The 18,124-nt window shown below is 52.3% G+C and overlaps 1 protein-coding gene across 1 annotated transcript; it reads right to left on the reverse strand.

Moving 5' to 3' along the window:
- Positions 1-1,592: 1,592 nt before the first annotated feature.
- On the reverse strand, positions 1,593-17,776 carry PTMA (prothymosin alpha). The gene is made up of 6 exons (XM_039327381.1): positions 17,610-17,776; positions 15,896-16,235; positions 11,364-11,435; positions 10,189-10,285; positions 4,238-4,311; positions 1,593-2,545 (listed from the first exon to the last, which is right to left on the reverse strand). The coding sequence occupies exons 1-6, from the start codon at positions 17,774-17,776 to the stop codon at positions 2,498-2,500; spliced, it is 798 nt and encodes a 265-aa protein (XP_039183315.1). The 3' UTR covers positions 1,593-2,497.
- Positions 17,777-18,124: the final 348 nt, after the last annotated feature.

The raw sequence follows: 18,124 nt of genomic DNA on the forward strand, positions 1-18,124 counted from the left end.
ATTTTCATTCTTTTGGAGGGTGTGCGTGTATGCGTATCGCACCCAAACACACTCGTCCCTTTGGCAAGGTTTGGGAATACCCAGCTTGACACGTACATACACAAATGGTTTTTGCACCAGTGGCTTGCTACGGGAGCCTCTCTTGGAATACAATAGAGTTGGAAAGGACCTTGGAGGTCTTCTAAATGAACTGTGAAGGAAAAGCAATGGATAACTATTTTTATGGCCAAATAGCCTCACAGGAACAAAACTAGGATTCATTTAGCCAAAGGTTAGGCTGCATCACTGGGATAGACGGCCCAGAGCCACTCATGAAGCTTATGCCCAAGACAGGACTAGAACTCAGAATCTCCTGGTGATTGGCCCAAAGTCACTCATGAGGCTTTCATGCCTAAAGTGGGACTAGAGTTCAACGTCTCGTTCCTAAACCAGCATTTTAATCTAGACCAGGGGTAGGAAACCTTGGCTTTATGACTCATGGACTTCAACTCCCAGAATTCCTGAGCCAGCCATGCTGAGGGGAAAGGGAGGTTTCCAAGCTGAGCCATGCTGGCCCAGGAATTCTGGGAGCTGAAGTCCACGAGTCATGAAGGGGCCATAGTTTCCCCATGCTGGCCCAGGAATTCTGGGAGCTGAAGTCCACGAGTCATGAGGGGGCCATGGTTCCCCCACGCTGGCTGAGGAATTCTGGGAGTTGAAGTCTGCGAGTCACGAAGGGGCCAGTTTCCCCATGCTGGCTGAGGACTTCTGGGAGTTGAAGCCCACGAGTCACAAAAGGGCCATAGTTCCCCCATGCTGGCTCAGGAATTCTGGGAGTTGTAGTCCGTGAGTCATGAACAGCCATAGTTCCCCCATGCTGGCTCAGGAATTCTGGGAGTTGTAGTCCGTGAGTCATGAACAGCCATAGTTCCCCCATGCTGGCTCAGGAATTCTGGGAGTTGTAGTCCGTGAGTCATGAACAGCCATAGTTCCCCCATGCTGGCTCAGGAATTCTGTGAGTTGGGAGTCCACCAGCCAAGGTTGCCTACCCCTGCACTAGACCAAACTTGCCCTAACTAGCATTTGCAGCATTTTGCAAAGCAGAAAAAATATTTAGAGAGGGAGAAAAAGGATGAGGTGGGGAGAATGCAATACTGTAGAGTCCCTAACTTAAAACCAGTGACCATTTTGATGTTACGACGTTGAAAAAGTGACTTATGACCACTTTTCATACTGAGGACCACTGCAGCATTCAATCAAAATTCAGACGCTTGGCAGCTGCCTCATATTAATGACTGTTACAATGTCCCGGGGTCCTGTGATCCCATTTTGTGACCTTCTAACAAGCAAAGTCAATGGGGAAAATCAGATCCGCTTAAGAACCGTGTTCCTAGCTTAACTGCAGCGATTCACTTAACAACTGTGGCGAGGAAAGGTCCTAAAATGTTGCAAAACTCACAAGTGTCACGTTAGCAACAGAAATTCGGGGCCCAGTTGTGGACTTTTATCTACGAAAACTATTTGCTAAAGCCTCAATAAGCAGAGGTAATTTTACTGGGGTGGGAGAAAGAGGAGGTTTAAAAAAAAAACTACAGAGCCTTTGTGCAACCAGCTTCGTTAAAACAACTCGGCAAAATAAAATTCCGGTTTATTGTTGGACAATATTGTTTTCACACATACATCAAACAGGCCAAAAAGAAAAACAAAAAATTAACAGCAACTTCTTAGACAAAAAGAAAAAAACAAAAACAAAAAAAACAAAACCTTTTTAATCTTTGGCCTTGCCATCTCATACAAACCCACTACTTTTATGGTACAAGGTAAAGTACATACACAAAAAAAAAAGTGTTGTTGGAATGCTCATCATAAAACGTTGGATTATTATTATTTTTTGCATCCTTTTTTTTTTACAAGGTCTTTTTAAGTTTTCTTCTCCTTTCGAGACAATGGTTTTTTGTTTTATTTGGACACGGTCACACCACAAAGTCAGGAATTTTTTTTGTTTCGTTTTTTTTGTTTGTTTGTTTCGTTTATAAGGAACAAAGGAAAAAAAGCACACTTCAAAAGCCCCCCTCCCCACCCTTTTGGTCAATCGGAGATCGCGTTAAAAATGGCTGACCTCATCACAATATGTACAAAAATATAAAATGTAAATAAAAAATACAAACAAATTCTCCTTTTAAAGTTACTTTTAAGAAAGCAAGCTGGGCCTTGAAGTTTCCAGTGGGGAGGGGAGGGACAGACTCCCCAGCCACAATGGGGGGAGATTTTCGGGGGGTGGGGAAGGGGTTCAAGTCAGAACAAAATGGCGGTTCTGCGCCGTACGGCTTTTACAGGGTTCGTTTGCTCTACTTTATGATGGTGACCATTAGCAACAAGGGGACGTTATTTATTTATTTTTTTTCTGTAACAGGAAGTTTTCAAAGGTAAAAGTAGGTCACGCTGGCCTTTTTTTAAAAAAATTTTTTCCTCTTTTTTAAGTTTAAAAAAAAAAGCTGTTTCTTTATTATTCTATTCTCTAATCGTCTTCGTCGGTTTTCTGCTTCTTCGGATCGACATCGTCGTCCTGCAAGGACAAAAAGGGCCACAGAAATTAATCTTTTTTCTGCTCCTGGAATCTGTTTTCGCGGCCGGGTCCGTCTCTCTGACAGTAGAGAAACTCAGGGTTGAACTGGGGATCCTTGGTGCTCTGATCTTGGTTTTCTTGCAGACGTTTCACGACCCAACTAGCTTACATCATCAGTGCTAGAAGGAAGGACTGTGGGATCTTTAGTGCTATCTGAATTTGGTGGTTTTCTTGCAGACGTTTCACAACCCGATTAGGTAACATCATCAGTGTTAGAAGAGAGTGGGAGGATTTCTCAGTTTATGTACAAGAGCTTGTGTTGTTATTATGGTGATTCCTTTGTTAGCCTGCTGTTTGCTACTGATTGTTGGTCTAATATTAATCTTGGGGTCAGTCTCCAACTCGCTCCTAACACTGTGATGTTCTCTAGTTGGGTCATGAAATGTCTGCAGCAAAAACCACCCAACTCAAATAGCAAAGACCCCCCCCCCAGTCCTCCTAGCATTGATGATGTTACCTAGTTGGGTCATGAAATGTCTGCAAGAAAACCACCAAGCTCAGAGAGCACTAAACACCCCATAGTCTTCCTCCTCCTCCTAGCACTGATGATGTTACCTACTTGAGTAACAAAACATCTTCAAGAGAGCCACAAGGATGCCCCAGACCCATCTTCCTGTATCTTTCAGCAACACAACAGCAGGAGCCCCTCACCACCTTACTGATCCAACAGAACAAGCGGTGCAGGAAAAGCACGTTTATCCTTTCACACGCCCAATTGCCTCCCCATCCCATTTTCTTCTGTTATTTTTGTGGGGGCTTATCACACAAAGCCTCCCTTGTGCGGGATCAAGACGTTTTCTAAATTTGGTAAATAAATAAAAATTAAAAAATCCTTAAGTCTCCACAAATGGCCTTTTTCCTAATGCCATGGGGTTTTTTTTCTATCTGGGTCAGACTACATCCCCCATCTTCCTCAGCCAGCCTGAGGTCCCTGCCTAGAATCCTGTGTGCTAAGAGTTACAGCTTGGATTATCTGATTGCCGTTGCGCTGAAGGTCCCTGGGAATGTCGGTTTATGAAAGTGCTTTTTTCAAGGGGTAACTGGACTTTCCGGTTTTTCTTTGAAGACGTTTTGCTTCTCATCCCAGAAGCTTCTTCAGCTCTGCCTGGAGGGTGGAGGATGGAAGGATTTATACTCCTTGCAGACAGCTGGTCATTTGCCTTCTTTTAGAGAGGAGTTGAGGCCACTTGGAGATTTATCTGGGCCCTCAGGGTCACCTGAGTGGGGCAAATGGATGTGGAGCCTTCTTGGATCTGCAGAAAGGACCCCATTGCAGACAGTCCTTTTAGCCGTTCCAAGAAGGCACCACTCAGGTGACCCCGAGGACAGAGTTAAATCTCCAAGTGGCCTCAACTCCTCTCTAAAAGAAGGCAAATGACCAGCTGTCTGCAAGGAGTATAAATCCTTCCATCCTCCACCATCCAGTCAGAGCTGAAGAAGCTTTTTGGATGAGAAGCGAAACGTCTTCAAGGAAAAAAAAAAAACAAGGAAGTCCATTTGCCTCCTGGAAAAGCATTTTTGGGACAATTATGACCTCGGATGATGGAGAATCTCTAGATATTAAAAATTATGAACGGTAGAGATGGGGCCAAAACTGCTCCCCTCCTGGCTTTCTCTCCAAGGGTCCCTCACCTCATCGTCTTCAGCTGCCCGTTTGCCGGTCAGACCTTCAGCTTCGTCGTCTTCATCGCCATCTTCTTCTTCGCCTAGAGAAGGAAGGAAGGAGAGCTTGAGAAACGAGCTCCTGCCCGAAGTTTCTTTACATCAGGGGTCTTCAAACTTGGCCCTTTGATGACTGACTTGTGGACCTGGCTGAGGAATTCTGGGAGTTGAAGTCCACAAGTCATCAAAGGGCCCAGTTTGAAGACCCCTGTCTTAAATCTAACAAACAAAATGGAGGCTGACTGAGGAATTCTGGGAGTTGAATTCCACCAGTCATAAAAGGGCCATGTTTGAAGGCCCCTGTCTTAAATCTAACAAACAAAATGGAGGCTGACTGAGGAATTCTGGGAGTTGAATTCCACCAGTCATAAAAGGGCCATGTTTGAAGGCCCCTGTCTTAAATCTAACAAACAAAATGGAGGCTGACTGAGGAATTCTGGGAGTTGAATTCCACCAGTCATAAAAGGGCCCAGTTTGAAGACCCCTGTCTTAAATCTAACAAACAAAATGGAGGCTGGCTGAGGAATTCTGGGAGTTGAAGTCCACCAGTCATTAAAGGGCCAAGTTTGAAGACCCCTGTCTTAAATCTAACAAACAAAATGGAGGCTGGCTGAGGAATTCTGGGAGTTGAAGTCCACAAGTCATTAAAGGGCCAAGTTTGAAGACCCCTGCTTCCCATCCTTCCAGGCTAATCCCCAAGACAGTGCCTTCAAAGCGGTCAGGGGTCTGCCAGAAGAGACGGGTTGAATTTATCTAAACCAGCATCCCGTTTCCTGTCCATTGGCCAAACCAGATGCCTACAGGAAGTTGCAAAACATGAGGACGGAAGGGAGTCCTTCCTGAAATGAGTTGCTTCTAGGGACATGTAGAAACCAATCAGGCTTTCTGATGTGCCAGCTGTGTGTTTGTTATGTGTGTGCCAGACCAACACAGCCAACCTTCCCCGATTCTCTTCCTTTTCCAACACAGGGAGACATTTCTGTCACTAAGCGAGATAGTTGCAAAGTGGATTTTTCCCCCTTTTACAACGATCCTTGCAGTTGTTTGTGACACTTGTTAAAAAGTTGATTCGGCTTGTTGCAAGGTCGCAAAAGGGGATCTACGTGACACACACATCCCCCGCCCAGTACACTGCAACCGTCGTAAATACGAGTCAGTTGCCAAGCGGCTGAGTTCTGATGACGTGACCACGGAGATGCTGCCACGGTCGTTAAAATGTGAAAAAAAATTGTCGTCACTTCGAACGGTCACTAAGCAAACCGTTGTAAATCGAGGAACATTAAAAAAACCCTGTGCGGCAATAGGAAGCGTTTTGCTGAACACTCATCCATTAATTTCTGCCACGCATGCAATTGTTAATGAATGTTAATTTTAATCTGAAATCCTGGCAAAGAGGACGTGGCTAAGAGGTAAGCTACCAAAGTGTTGGAAAAGCTTCCGGCTCCTTCCAAGAACCCCGGGGAGAAGAGAGACTTCATGGGAAAAGCCGGCGGATGGGATGGAGGTCCTCAGGCCTTCCAACCGAGGCCACACAAGGCCCCGGGCAGCCAAGCGGGGGCTGCTTTGCCCGGCCGAAAGCCCATTACTTCCGCCTCTCTTCTCCATCATAAGCCTCTCCTTAATGAGAGAAGAGAGCCAGAACTCCCGCCAGTTTGGGCACAAGGTTTCCAATTATCCCGCTTCTGGATTCTCCCCCGTTTCCCTTCAAATTCTGAGAAGGAGAGAGACAGAAAATAGGAGAGAGAGGAAGGGCAGAGGACAGAGAGAGGAGAAAGAGAGGAAAGAAAGAGAAAAAGACAAGAGGGGAAAGGAGGGAGATCGAAGAGAAAGGGGAGAAAGAGAGGAGGGAAAGAAGAGAGGAAGGAAGGAGAGGAAAAGATGGTGGAGTGGAGAAAAGTGAGAGAAAGGAAGAGAGAGGGAAACAGAGAAAGGAGGAAGGAGAGAAAGGAGGAGGGAGAGAGGAGAGAAAGGAAAGGAGGAAGAGAAGGGGAACGAGAAGAAAAAGAAGAGGCATTGAACACAACTTGGTTCAGGGAAGGATGGAAGCAACCCACAGCATCCAGAGACCACCCAATCTGACTGGAGAGGGAGATCTTCCCCCACCCCCCAGAGTTTTCCAGCCAGAGCTGGGGGTGGGTGGGGTTTGCTTGAAGGCTCTTGCATTTAAATAAATGGGCTCGCCTGGCCCTTCCCAGAGGCCAATAAGCTGGCTTAAGTGCCACTGGGATCTGCGAGAGAGATTAGGGTCACCTGAGAGTAACTTTTTCACACACACCCCACCTGCAAAATCAGCTTCTCCAATTTCGTGGCACGCAAAGCCAATTCAGAGGGAGGGGAGAGAGAGAGAGAAGAGAGAAGGAGAGAAGAGGAGAGAAAAGAGGGGGGGAGAGAGAAGAGAGGGAGGAGAGGAGAGGGAGAGAAGGAGAGAAGAGGGGGAGGAGAGAGAAGGGGGAGAGAGAAGAGAAGAGAGGGAGGAGAGGGAGAGAAGAAAGAGGAGAGAAGAGGGGGGGAGAGAAGGGGGAGAGAGAAGAGAGGAGGAGAGAAGAGAGGGAGGAGAGGGAGAGAAGAAAGAGAGAAGAGGGGGGAGAGAGAGAAGGGGGAGAGAAGAGAGGAGGAGGAGAGAAGAGAGGGAGGAGAGGGGAGGAGAGAAGGGGGAGAGAGAGAATAGAGGAGGAGAAGAGAAGAGGGGGAGAGAGAAGGGGGAGAGAGAAGAGAGGAGGAGAGAAGAGAGAGGGAGGAGAGGGGAGGAGAGAAGGGGGAGAGAGAGAATAGAGGAGGAGAAGAGAAGAGGGGGAGAGAGAAGAGAGGAGGAGAGAAGAGAGAGGGAGGAGAGGGAGAGAAGAAAGAGGAGAGAAGAGGGGGAGAGAGAGAAGGGGGAGAGAGAGAAGAGAGAAGAGGAAAGAAGGGGGGGAGAGAGAAGGGGGAGAGAGAAGAGAGAAGGGAGAGAGGGAGGAGAAAGAAGAGAGGAGGAGGAGAGGAGAGGGAGAGAAGGAGAGGGAAGGCAGGAGGGGGGGGGGAGGCTGGCAGTGCAAGGCACCCCCCCCAATGGCTTCTGGGCTCCGTTCCCCCCCCCACACCCTTCCTCCTCCATCAGCAGGCAGGATATTTCCAGTATCCAGGATACTGGAAAACAACAGCCAGGATGTTTTGGGGGGGGGGAGAGAAGCCCTCGATGGGAGCCAGGCGCTTTCTCTAAGTCCTGGCAGAGTCGCCTCCTTGACGGGCAGGCGGCAGGTTTGGCTCAGCGGGCCTGGCAGCTGGCATTTTATGGGCGCCTTCCAGCTGGCGGAGGAGTCAGGGCAGGGCAGCCAAGCCCCCCAGGAGAGAGCGCCCGTCCAAGGCAACTGCAGGTCATTCGAAGCGCCAAAAGCCTTGGCAGCTTTGCCCAGTCTGTGGCATCGATCGACGAGCGAGTCCGTGCACAACGCAGGGCATCCTCGGCTTGCGACGGCTCGCTTAGCGGCCGTTCGAAATTGCAAACCTGGCCCTTTAATGACTGGTGGACTTCAACTCCCAGAATTCCTAAGATGCCATTTTGATAAAACTGCAGGCTTGGATCCAGACCAGGCGTCTTCAAACTTGGCCCTTTGATGACTTGTGGACTTCGACTCCCAGAATTCCTCAGCCAGGCCGTTGCAGCCGTCCCCGTAGTGTGTGTGTGTGTGTGTGTGTGTGTGTGTGTGTGTGTGTGAGAGAGAGAGAGAGAGAGAGAGAGAGAGAGAGAGAGAGAGAGAGAGAGAGAGAGAGTGTGAGAAACTTTGGGTGCTTGTCCACGGGATCCCCTTTGGCAACCTTCCAGCAAGCAAGTCCATGGGGGGAGCCGGGTTCACTTAACAACCTGTTTACTAACTTAACAACTTTTGTGGTTAACAGGGGGCGAAATTCGCTTAACAAATGTTTCGCTTTGCAACAGCAAACGGTGGGAAAGCCCGACAATTAGGGCTAACCCCAAAAGCAGGTGTTTTCCCCAAGATGCACCAGCCCAGGAATATCAAATTTCAGAGACTGCACCTTGTGCCGTGCAAGAACAGACCTGCATTTATCTTCCGGGCAAAAAAATTCTGCTCAGTTAGCAATTACAGGGAATCCCTGCTTAGAGACCGTTCAAAGTTAACAACGGCCCTAAAAAAAAAAAAAAAGACTTATGGCCGTTTTTTTCACACTTATGGTTACTGCAGCATCCCTGTGGTCAAAACTCAGACGCTGGACAAATTGGCTCGTATTTACGACGGTCGCAGCATCTCCGGGGTGTGTCAGGCGATCCCCTTTGGCGACCTTCTGACAAGCAAAGTCAATGGGGGGGGGAGCCAGATCCGCTTAACGACCGTGTTAGTGCCTGAACGACCGCAGGAGTTTTACTTAACAGCGGTGGCAAAAGTCGTAAGACGGGGCAAAGCTCCCTTAGCGATAGAAATTTCGAGCTGAATTGTGGCCGTTAAGCCGAGGACTGCTTGGAATAGCCTCACCCAGCCTTCTCCAAGGAAGACACAAGGGAGAGCTTTCCGGGCGTTGGCGCTCATTTGCAAAAGCCCATCCGGTAAAACTCTTTTCCAGACTATACTGAGATTTGTTCCTTCTATTTAACAGCCTTCTTTCACTCTTGAACGGCTACTTGGTTCAAATGGGGCATTTCCCATTTTGCGTTTCGTCGATCTTAACTGCATATACGTTTATTGGCACGGTATTTTTAGCGGGTTTTATGGAAAACTGCCCAGACAAGTTCAGGTTTTTATTTATTTATTTTTAAATCTAATAAATATTCCACGAGTTCAACTCCAACAGAAGGCTCCAGAATGGGTTTCTCCTCAGTCCCGGAAGTCAAACAGTTTGGAAGAGAGAGAAAGAAAGAAGGAAAGAAGAAAAGAAAGAAGAAAAGAAAGAAAAAAGAAAGAAGAAAAGAAGAAAAGAAAAAAACAAAGAAAAAAGAAAGAAAGAAAGAAAGAAAAAAGAAAGAAAAAAGAAAGAAAGAAAGAAAGAAAGAAAGAAAGAAAGAAAGAAAGAAAGAAAGAAAGAAAGAAAGAAAGAAAGAAAGAAAGAAGCAGTTTGGCCTAGTGGTTAAGTCACCAAGCTAGAAAATGGGAGATGGTGAGTTATAGTCCCATCCTAGCAGGAAAGCCAACTGGGTGACTTTGGGCTAATTGCCAGGAGACGGCGAGTTCTAGTCACGACTTAGTCATGAAAACCAGATGGATGGCTTTGGGTCATCCACTGGGAGATGGTGAGTTCAAATTCTGCCTTAGGTAGGAAGCTGGCTGGATGACATTGGGCCAGTCTCTCTCTCAGCCCAGCCCAGCCCACCTCACCGGGTTGTTGTGGGGGAAAAAAATAGGAGGAAGGAGTATTAAGAATGTTAAGATGGGATAAATATACATCAGTAAAATAATAACTATATTTTTCTGCACATTCTTGCTTGGAATGCAACCCGTCTGGTTTGAAAGAATAGAATATAATAACTTGATTGTCACTTCTAGGTACATTAATTGGCATACGTTAAAATGAAACTTCGCTGCAATGTATGCCAATTAATGTACCTTCAAAATATGACAATCAAGTTATTATTCTGTTCATCCCAGTCCTTTAGAAGGCGGCACCATTAAAGTGAACGGTTGCTTTTAATTCCTGCCCCCCCCTCCAAAAGGTCACACCTGGAGACCTTCTGTGAATTCCAGATCCTGGCACCCGTTTCTGCGAATGCACACAATCCTATTTAGCTGTTTTCCCCCTGCTGAGATCACCACCCACAGGTGTAAAGACGAACTTTTGACTCGTTCATCGTGCCCTACGCAAAAGGGCCACCAGGGGGAGCCAGCCCCCTCCACGCTTCCAATCCTAGCAAAGGCTCAGCCTAACCTTCGTGCCCTCCGTTCGGGCGGGCTGACATTTCCCCCCCCCCCCGAGACCCCAAAAGGGAAAAAAATTACCGTCGCCTTCTTCCTCATCCTCCTCCTCGTCGCCGACCTCTTCCTCTTCGTCGTCTACCTCGTTGTCCGCCTCCTGTTCCCCGTTCTCCTCGTTCTCCTTTGCGGAAATGAAGCACACTTAAAAAAAAAATGGGGAGCCTATCAAACACCCCCCTCCCATCATTTCACCAAACTGGCCCTTACAGATCCGGCAGAACTACAGCCTGTAACAAAGCTATCTCTGTTGGAAGTCCTACAGCTGTGACAAAAGAGCTGTCGTTTACAGGGCAGTTTGCGGGGGGGGGGGGCGGCAATGCTGGCTCAGGAATTCTGGGAGTTGAAGTCCACAAGTCATAAAAGGGCCAGGGTTCCCCACCCCTGCTCTACACACCACAAGCTGGCTGGGGAATTCTGGGAGTTGAAGTCCACACCCCTTCAAGTGATTAAAGTTAGGAAACACTGCCTTATACTCCCCTATATAAATAGAATACTTGAATATGGACTGGTGTTCCTTCCTTACATAAGAACTAATGTCCTGGGGTTCACACACCACTCTAAGTCACAGTTCAGAATCAGAGTGGGAAAGGGACCTTGGAGGTCTTCTAGTCCATCCCCTGCTCAAGCAGAAACCCCCATTCCAGACAAGTGGCCATCCAGTCTCATCTTAAAAGCTTCTAGTGTTGGAGCATCGACAACTTCTAGAGGCAGGTTGTTCCACTGGTTCATTGTCCTCATTGTCAGGAAATTCCTCCTTAGTTCTAGGTTGCTCCTTGATTAGTTTCCACCCGTTGTTTCTTGTCCTGCCTTCAGGCACTTTGGAGAAGAGCTTGACTTCCTCTTCTTTGGGGCAGCCCCTGAGATATTGGAAGACTGCTAATCATGTCACCCCTAGTCCTCCTTTTCACTAGACTAAAATCAACCAAGCAGAATTGCCAGAGTTTGCAGAACCTGTTAATTCAGATTAAACTCCAATGGCTTAAGCTTCTACAGGGGCTGGCTGCCAGCCTGAACTGTCCAGCTTATATCTAACCACATCTGAGGATGGTTGTGTGAATGTGGACGGAGTGATCCCTCGCACCAGGAAGTTAAAAAAAATGAGCCAATGCAAAGTTTCTCCTATTTAGGAAACTTCAATGGGGGGTCACTGGCTCTTCCTACACCCCCCCTCCAAATTTCATCCCAGCTGAGATACTTACAGCATTGCCGTTGGCCGGGGCATCCCTCCCGTTTTCTGTTTCTTCCACAACTTCCTTCTTTTCTTTCAAATCCTTAAAAGGGGGAAAGAGGAAAATAAAGCAGCATGAGTCACCGGGATTCCAGCCTCCCCCAACAGGGTGGGTGCAAATCTCTAGGCAGGAGAACGGCTGACATCCTTTTCCCTCCCCACAGTTGGGGGGGGGGGCAAAAAAAGTAAACACAACGCAGTCAACACAACTCCTATGTAGAAGTTGTAAGACATTCTTTGCTGGCCCTCAACTTTGTTCAATCACAGCAAAAGAGGGGGTTGACCAGATTCAAAACCCTTCCACCAGGGCCGAAGGGCGTTTGTGATGCGTTTTTATTCATTTTATTTTATTTATTTATTTGTTTTTAAAGGGCTCTCCTCTCTCTTATCCCTACAAATGAGGGTACAATTCCTTGGCAAGGCAGTGTGACCTGCCAGTGAACAACTGTCCACCGCCACACCAAAACCCTTGCACTGTTGTGTTTTGGCGTGTTCCAGAGCTGGAAAGGTGAAGAGGGAGCCCTGGTATAAACACCATTCTGCAGGAGCACTTCCTGCAGGGGGAAAAACAAGGTGCCAGGGGCGGATTTAACAACAGGCTATCTATCTTTTTCATCCTCCACGGAGCTCAGCCTTAACAGGCAAATAAAGAAGCTCCTTTTCTCTCTTCCCGCAGATTATTATTATTATTCTCACGACTCAAGAGCGAGCGGCTTTCTTAAACCTCTCCTTCCGCGTCAGCCATTTGCCCTCCAAAACAGCCCACTGTCTTAGCCACCACGTGCCTCAAAACTGCGGCCAAAGTGGGAATTTAAAAAGGATTTTCCTTTTTAAAAAGTGAGCTGCCAGCCCCATCTACTCTCTTAACGAGTATAAGTAGTTCTGGACTTAGAAGACAGGCATTGAAAAAAGTGACCGATGACCAGTTTTTTTTGCTCTTATTTCCTTTGCCCCTTGATCCAAATTCAGGTGCTCCGCAACTGCGACGGGTTTTTTTGCTGTGCCCCAAGGTCACGTGACCCGGTACGGATCCCAGATTCATTTAACAACCACGGTACCCCCTTATCAACTGCACAACTGTGGCTAGATATGTTGTAAAATGGGGCAAAACTACACTTCACCAATGTCTCACTTAATGAAATTTGGGGGCTCAACTGTGGCCATTGAGCCGAGGACTACTTGTAGTTTCTACCTTTCCTGCCCTTATGGGTTGTTGCAAAAGCTGGCTTGATCTGTCTATCCAGTCATTCTAATTTCCAGATCTTCTAAAAGGCAAACTCTTTGCTTTGCGGTAGGAAAGCAGCAGCCGAATTCATGGGAAAAAAGCATCCAGTTCCCTAAATTTGAACTTTTTACTGCTTCCTCCCAAGCTAAAGCTGCTTTCTATGCAAAGGGCAGGAAAAGCCGCTGCTGCCCCTGTCTCCAATGCCCTTTTCAAGAACACAAGCCATTTTTTTTCCCCTTTTTCCTAGACAGTCTCCTAGAAAAATCACCCACCGCAGCCTCCAGTTTACAAGCAACAACACGTTTGAAGTCCAATGTTTACGTCTTTGACAGATCCCGATAAGGCTCCCTTATAATTATAAGCCCTGAAAAAGCTGTTTACTGCTTCAAGGCCAGCCACAACACAGGGCGAGGGCTGATCCTAAAAGTTGTCATCTAGGCAAGGCATTATTAGCAAAAGCACACAAAAACAAAAGCCAAGGTCTGGCCATTGTGTATCTCAGAGACACATGTTTTTTTAATGGCCCCACCAATACAGAAGAATGCCATTTACTAACAGGGAGAATATGGGCAATAAAACAGAAGCCATAATAAGCCAAACAAACACACACACACACACACACCTCCACTACCACTGCAGCTTTTAGCCAAAAACCACACGCTGCCAAATGCATTGATGCACCCTTTATTAATTCCAAGCTTTCTTAAGTGCTTCTCTCCCTAATTCTTAATCAGGCAGAGAGTGTGTGTGTGTGTGTGTGTTTTTTTTGGCTTTTCAAAAGCCCATTTAAAAAGAAAAACAAGCTGGCAGTAACGACATCCTCCTTCCTGCAGGGGGCGCAAGAGCTGCACCCCCCCCCTCTTCCCCGCGGCCGGCGGCGGCAATCAAGGCCATGCGCTCTGGGCCAATTCAAACCTGCGCGCCACAGTTGGCGCCACTTCGATTGGCCGGCCGGCCCCGACCTCCCAAAGTACGCCGGGGCGCGTAGTCCTTCCCGAGCGGGGGGAGCGCAGTCAAGGAAATAGGCAGCGGCCGGGGGAGCGGACTACGACTCCCAAGAGGCGCCGCGCGGGCGGGGACCGGGGAAGGCGAAAAGCGAGAGAAAGCGGCACGTGGTGGCGGTGGGGCGGCTTTGGCTTGCCGCTCGCGCGCTGTTTACTGCGGCCGCAGACAGCCGGGGGCGGCGCTGGAGAGAAGGGCCGCCGCCCGCCTGGGAAATCAATCTCAAGCTTTCTCCCCCCCCCCACTCGGCATTTTAATGCCCAGATGCCGGGAGCGGGGAAAAAGCAGCGCAAGGCTTTTCCCCAGGACTGGATATAGGGTGTGTGTTTGTGTGTGTGTGTGGGGGGGGTAAACACCCCCCTCCCCTACGAGGGGTTCCCCGGGGAGGGGAGCCCCGCGATCCCCGGGGCTGCCCTCCCCACCGAAATCCCCGCGAGAGCCACGTTCCACCCGCTTTCCAGCCCCGCAGGTTGCGACCTGCCCCAAAGGTGACCCTTTGCAGGAACAAAGCCCCCCCCTTCTCCCTCCCCGCCCCGTCTAGGGTCCGGGGCGGGATCTTTTGATAATGCGCCTTCCCCCCCCACACACCCGATCCAGGTCGATCCCCGCGTGGGAGAACGCGGGGCTGGGCCGATCGGCGTCGGGGAGGGGGCTCCCGGCCGCCTCTTCCCACCAGGGATGGGGCCGGAATTGCGCTCCCCCCCCGCTGCCCTTCTCTCCGGCATCCCCGAAGCTGGCAAGCCGGCGATTCCCTTCCCTCCCCCCCCCCCGCCCGGGCACCCAACAACGGCGCTTACATTGTATCCACCGCCCGCGAGGAAGGGAAAGGGCCCGACGGGCGGGGGCCGGAGCCAACCTTCCTTCGCCCCCCACTATCTGCCTTTCGGGGAAGGGGCGCCCCGAAAAACGCCGCGCAGCATCGCCAGCCCAGATGCCCGCCCGTCCTTCCCTCCTCCTCCCTCCATCGGGACGCGCGAGTTCCGCCGGGCGGGCAGCTTCAATCCGCCTTCCGACGTCTCCTCTTGCCTTCTCCCCACCGTCCCCCCCCCCGTCGGAGCGGCTTGCCTCTTCAAGGGGGGAAGGGAAGCAAGCGGGGTTAGGGCCATTCGGAGTTCAAGGGGAGGGGGCGCCCCAACTTTCGGGAGGGGGAGATTCCCCCCCCCGCCGAGGTCTCTAAACACTGCCCCCCCCAGTTTCTCCCTTCGCCTGTCGATTCCCATTCAGCCCTCGGAAGCCGTTTGGCTGCCTTTCGGTGGGAGGGGGGGGGTTTGCCGGTAGAGGACGGAGGGGGCGACGGGGCGAGCCGAGCGATCGGGCCGGGAAGGGGCCGGGAGGCCGCCGCGACGCGCTCCGCCTGCTGGAAACAAAGAAGCGCGCTGCTGGACGGCAGCAAGCCGGGGCTGCCGGATCCGACGCCCGGGGCAGAGCCCGACTGCTTTCCAAGGGCTGGCTCGCTCTCTCTCGCCCCCCCCCCCCCGCTTCCGATTTTCTCTCTCCCGGCAAGAGGCGGGGGGGGGTCCGCGAAGTTGTTTCCGCGCAATTAGCCCGAGCCAATTAGTGCTAACGAAGGGGCGCGCGCGCAAGACGCGCACAACTTGCCCCCCCCCTCGCCGAAGAGGGCAAGCGGGACGGGAAGCCGAGCCGCGCTCCGGGATCAGGTGCGGAGTCGAAACGGCCGGGAATAAGGAAGGCATCTGGCCAAGCCGGCGCCTGCAATCGCGCTCGCCGGTCGGTCAGTTCGCTCGGTCTTTGCCCGGCCAACTTTGGGCTTTTTCTTCCGGCGGGGCACAAAAGGGGTCCTTGAAGTTCGCCGCCCCGTCTGTCAAAAAGCCCCGCGCCGTCTTTCCACCGGCAGCGTCTTCCTTCCCCACCCCACCGTCGCCACCACCAAGCGCCCTTCCGAGCCTGGAAAAGCCCGCGACGGCCCGCGAAACAACCTGCCTTGCCCGCCTCCCGAGGCGTTCCGGGCGCCCCCACGGGGGTGAAACTCTCCCCCCCCCGGCGCGACCCACGCAAGGATGCCAGGCCGGCGGGATAAGAAAGCCGGGCAGCGGCGCCAGAGCCGAGCCGTTCGCAAACAAAGGAAGGAGGAAAGCCCGAGCGGAGGAGACAACACGAGTGCACGCCGCCGTTGCGGGAGAAGCGAAAGCGCAAGGAGCGCATTCACACACGCGCATTTCCAAGCCTACAGGGATTTCCACGGGGGTGCAAAAGGGGTTGCAAGAAAAACAACAACACCCACCACCAGCCGATCCGGACGTTCCGCCCGGGCTTACCTTGGTGGAGATCTCGGAGCTGGTATCCACGGCTGTGTCTGACAGGGCTGGAGCGGCGGAGTTGTGCGGAGGAAAAAGCCCGCGACTTGTACCAAAGGGAGCCCCGAAGACGGGAAGAGATCCGAGGGCGCGTACGCGGCGTGGGCTGGAGAGGAGGGGGGGTGTTGCAAAACGCGGAGGGAGGGGGAAGCGGAGGAGGAGACGGCGACGGAGAAGGAGGACGAAGAGGAGGATGAAGAGCGAAGCCCCGCGACGATAAACGCGCAAGCCCGACAGCCGGGTCAGGAACAATGCAAAGATGGCTTTGGATGCCAGTGGAGGGTTCACGCGGTGCCGCCGCCTTTAATAGACCACTGGGCGGCGCGCGCACTCCCTTCGCCGGCCCCGATTGGGCGGCCCGGGAGAAGCCGCCGGCGCCCATTGGCCGAGCGGCCGAACAATGGGCAAGGCTGCTGACGAGCCGTCGGGGGGCCGCGGCGCCCTCCTCCCCCGGGCGGCGCGCTCGGCAGGCGGGCCGCGCAAAGAGGGGAGGCGCGGAGGCGGCTTTTTGCAAAACACCCGCGCGCAGGAGGGAGGCGCTGCAAAGGCGGCGCAGTTGGAGGGAGGGAGGGAGAGAGGGAATGGGGGGGGGAGAGTTGCACTCACCCCACCCCACTCCGCTCTCTTTGCACGGAGGAGGAGGGGGGGGCTTGCAGAGCGCCAGGGCGCATGTGCCAAGGGAGGGTTATTGTTGGAACGGAGCGCCCGGCGGAGGATCGCGGGCGCCCGCAGACGGAGCGGACCCGGCCAAGGTCGAGAGGGAGCCGTCTCCGGATTGGCTCTCGCCCTCTCTGGTTGCAAAGCCGCCGTTGCACACAAACACATAACACGCACAACTCCTCCCCCCCCCCAATCGTTCCCCCGACGGCGGGGTCCGGAATCCTCCGCGCGGCCTCGTCGGGGCTGCGGAAGCCCCCCCACTCCGTGTTCCTTTTTCGCTCGCGCAAGCGCGCAAAAGGGACGGACTTGCGCGGCCCGCTTGGCCGACGGACGCCCGGGGGTGTTTATTGCCCTGCGCGCACGTGGGAACGCTCGCTTGCGTGTTCGACGGGGGGGGAAGGAGGAACTGGGTCCCCGCTCTCCCCTCCTTCCCCCGCTTTGCCTTTGCAAGGAAGGCAGCCGGACCCCGGGAGCCGCATCTCCGGCTTTGCAGAGCGACACCCCCCCCCGCCCCAAAAGGCGAGGGCAAAAAGCCCTTTTGCAAAGCTGAACCCTCGTTTCCTTGTTTTCCCCCCCCCCGTCGAAGAATCTAGCCAAGCAACGCCGGCGAAAGGGTGCTTCCTTCCCCCCCCCCCGTCCTGTTAGTTTGCAAAGAGACTCGGTCGTTAAGCGCTTGCAATTGCAACTTTGCAAAAAAAATAAAAAGGGGGGGCTGCTGTGCATGCCCCCCCATCCCGCCCGCCCCCCCCCAAAACAGTCAAAAGCTGCGGCGGGCGCCCTTCGGGGTCGCGCGGTTGCCCCTCCCCCCGTCCGTGGTAGTTTGCAAAGCGGGGGGGGGTTTGCATTTCGGGGTGGGGGGCGTCTGACCTCCCCCGAATTGCAACCCACGGGATGCAAAGGGCGAAAATGTGCTCGGTTGCCCCCCCTCCCGAGACCCAATGGAGGCGGCGGAAAAGGGCAAGTCGGCAAGACCTGCCACACCTAAGATGGCGCCTGGCGCCCTTGCCTGGGATACCAGCCGGTGCCGTGGCGCAGTCGAGGCCGCGAACGGGTCGCGTCCCACGCAGCCGCCTTCTCCGCCGCTCCAACACCCCCTTCTCGGGGTCCGGGTTCGGCGACGCCCGCTCGGACCGGCCGTAAAACGTCCCCCTGCCTCGGTGGCTTTTGTGCCACACTCAACATGGCCGCCGTGGCGCATCCGCGCCAGGCGCACGGAAGGCGGGACATGGAACTCCGACGGTTGTCATTCGCCAGGAGGCCCGAGCGAACACAATGTTGACGCTTTGCGGCGTGTCATTGGACGCCGCTGCTGCCATTCGTGATTAAAAGTGCGGGGGAAAACCGGGACGCCCGGATCAGATCCTCTCAACGGAACGGAGTCGCTTTGCTTGAAAGCGCTCGCGGCTGCCGGTTGGTCGCGATCGCCTTTGTGAATGTTGCATTTTACACGCGGGTGACTTAAAAAACGCGGCGCTGAGTTCAGAAGTTTGCATTGCAGAGCCGCGTGGCTTATTGGCGGTCTGTCTCCTG

This window comes from Crotalus tigris, unplaced genomic scaffold (assembly GCF_016545835.1).
Source record: "Crotalus tigris isolate CLP2741 ecotype Arizona unplaced genomic scaffold, ASM1654583v1 scf7180000024361.1375286210:1436186, whole genome shotgun sequence".
Taxonomy (NCBI): domain Eukaryota; kingdom Metazoa; phylum Chordata; class Lepidosauria; order Squamata; family Viperidae; genus Crotalus; species Crotalus tigris.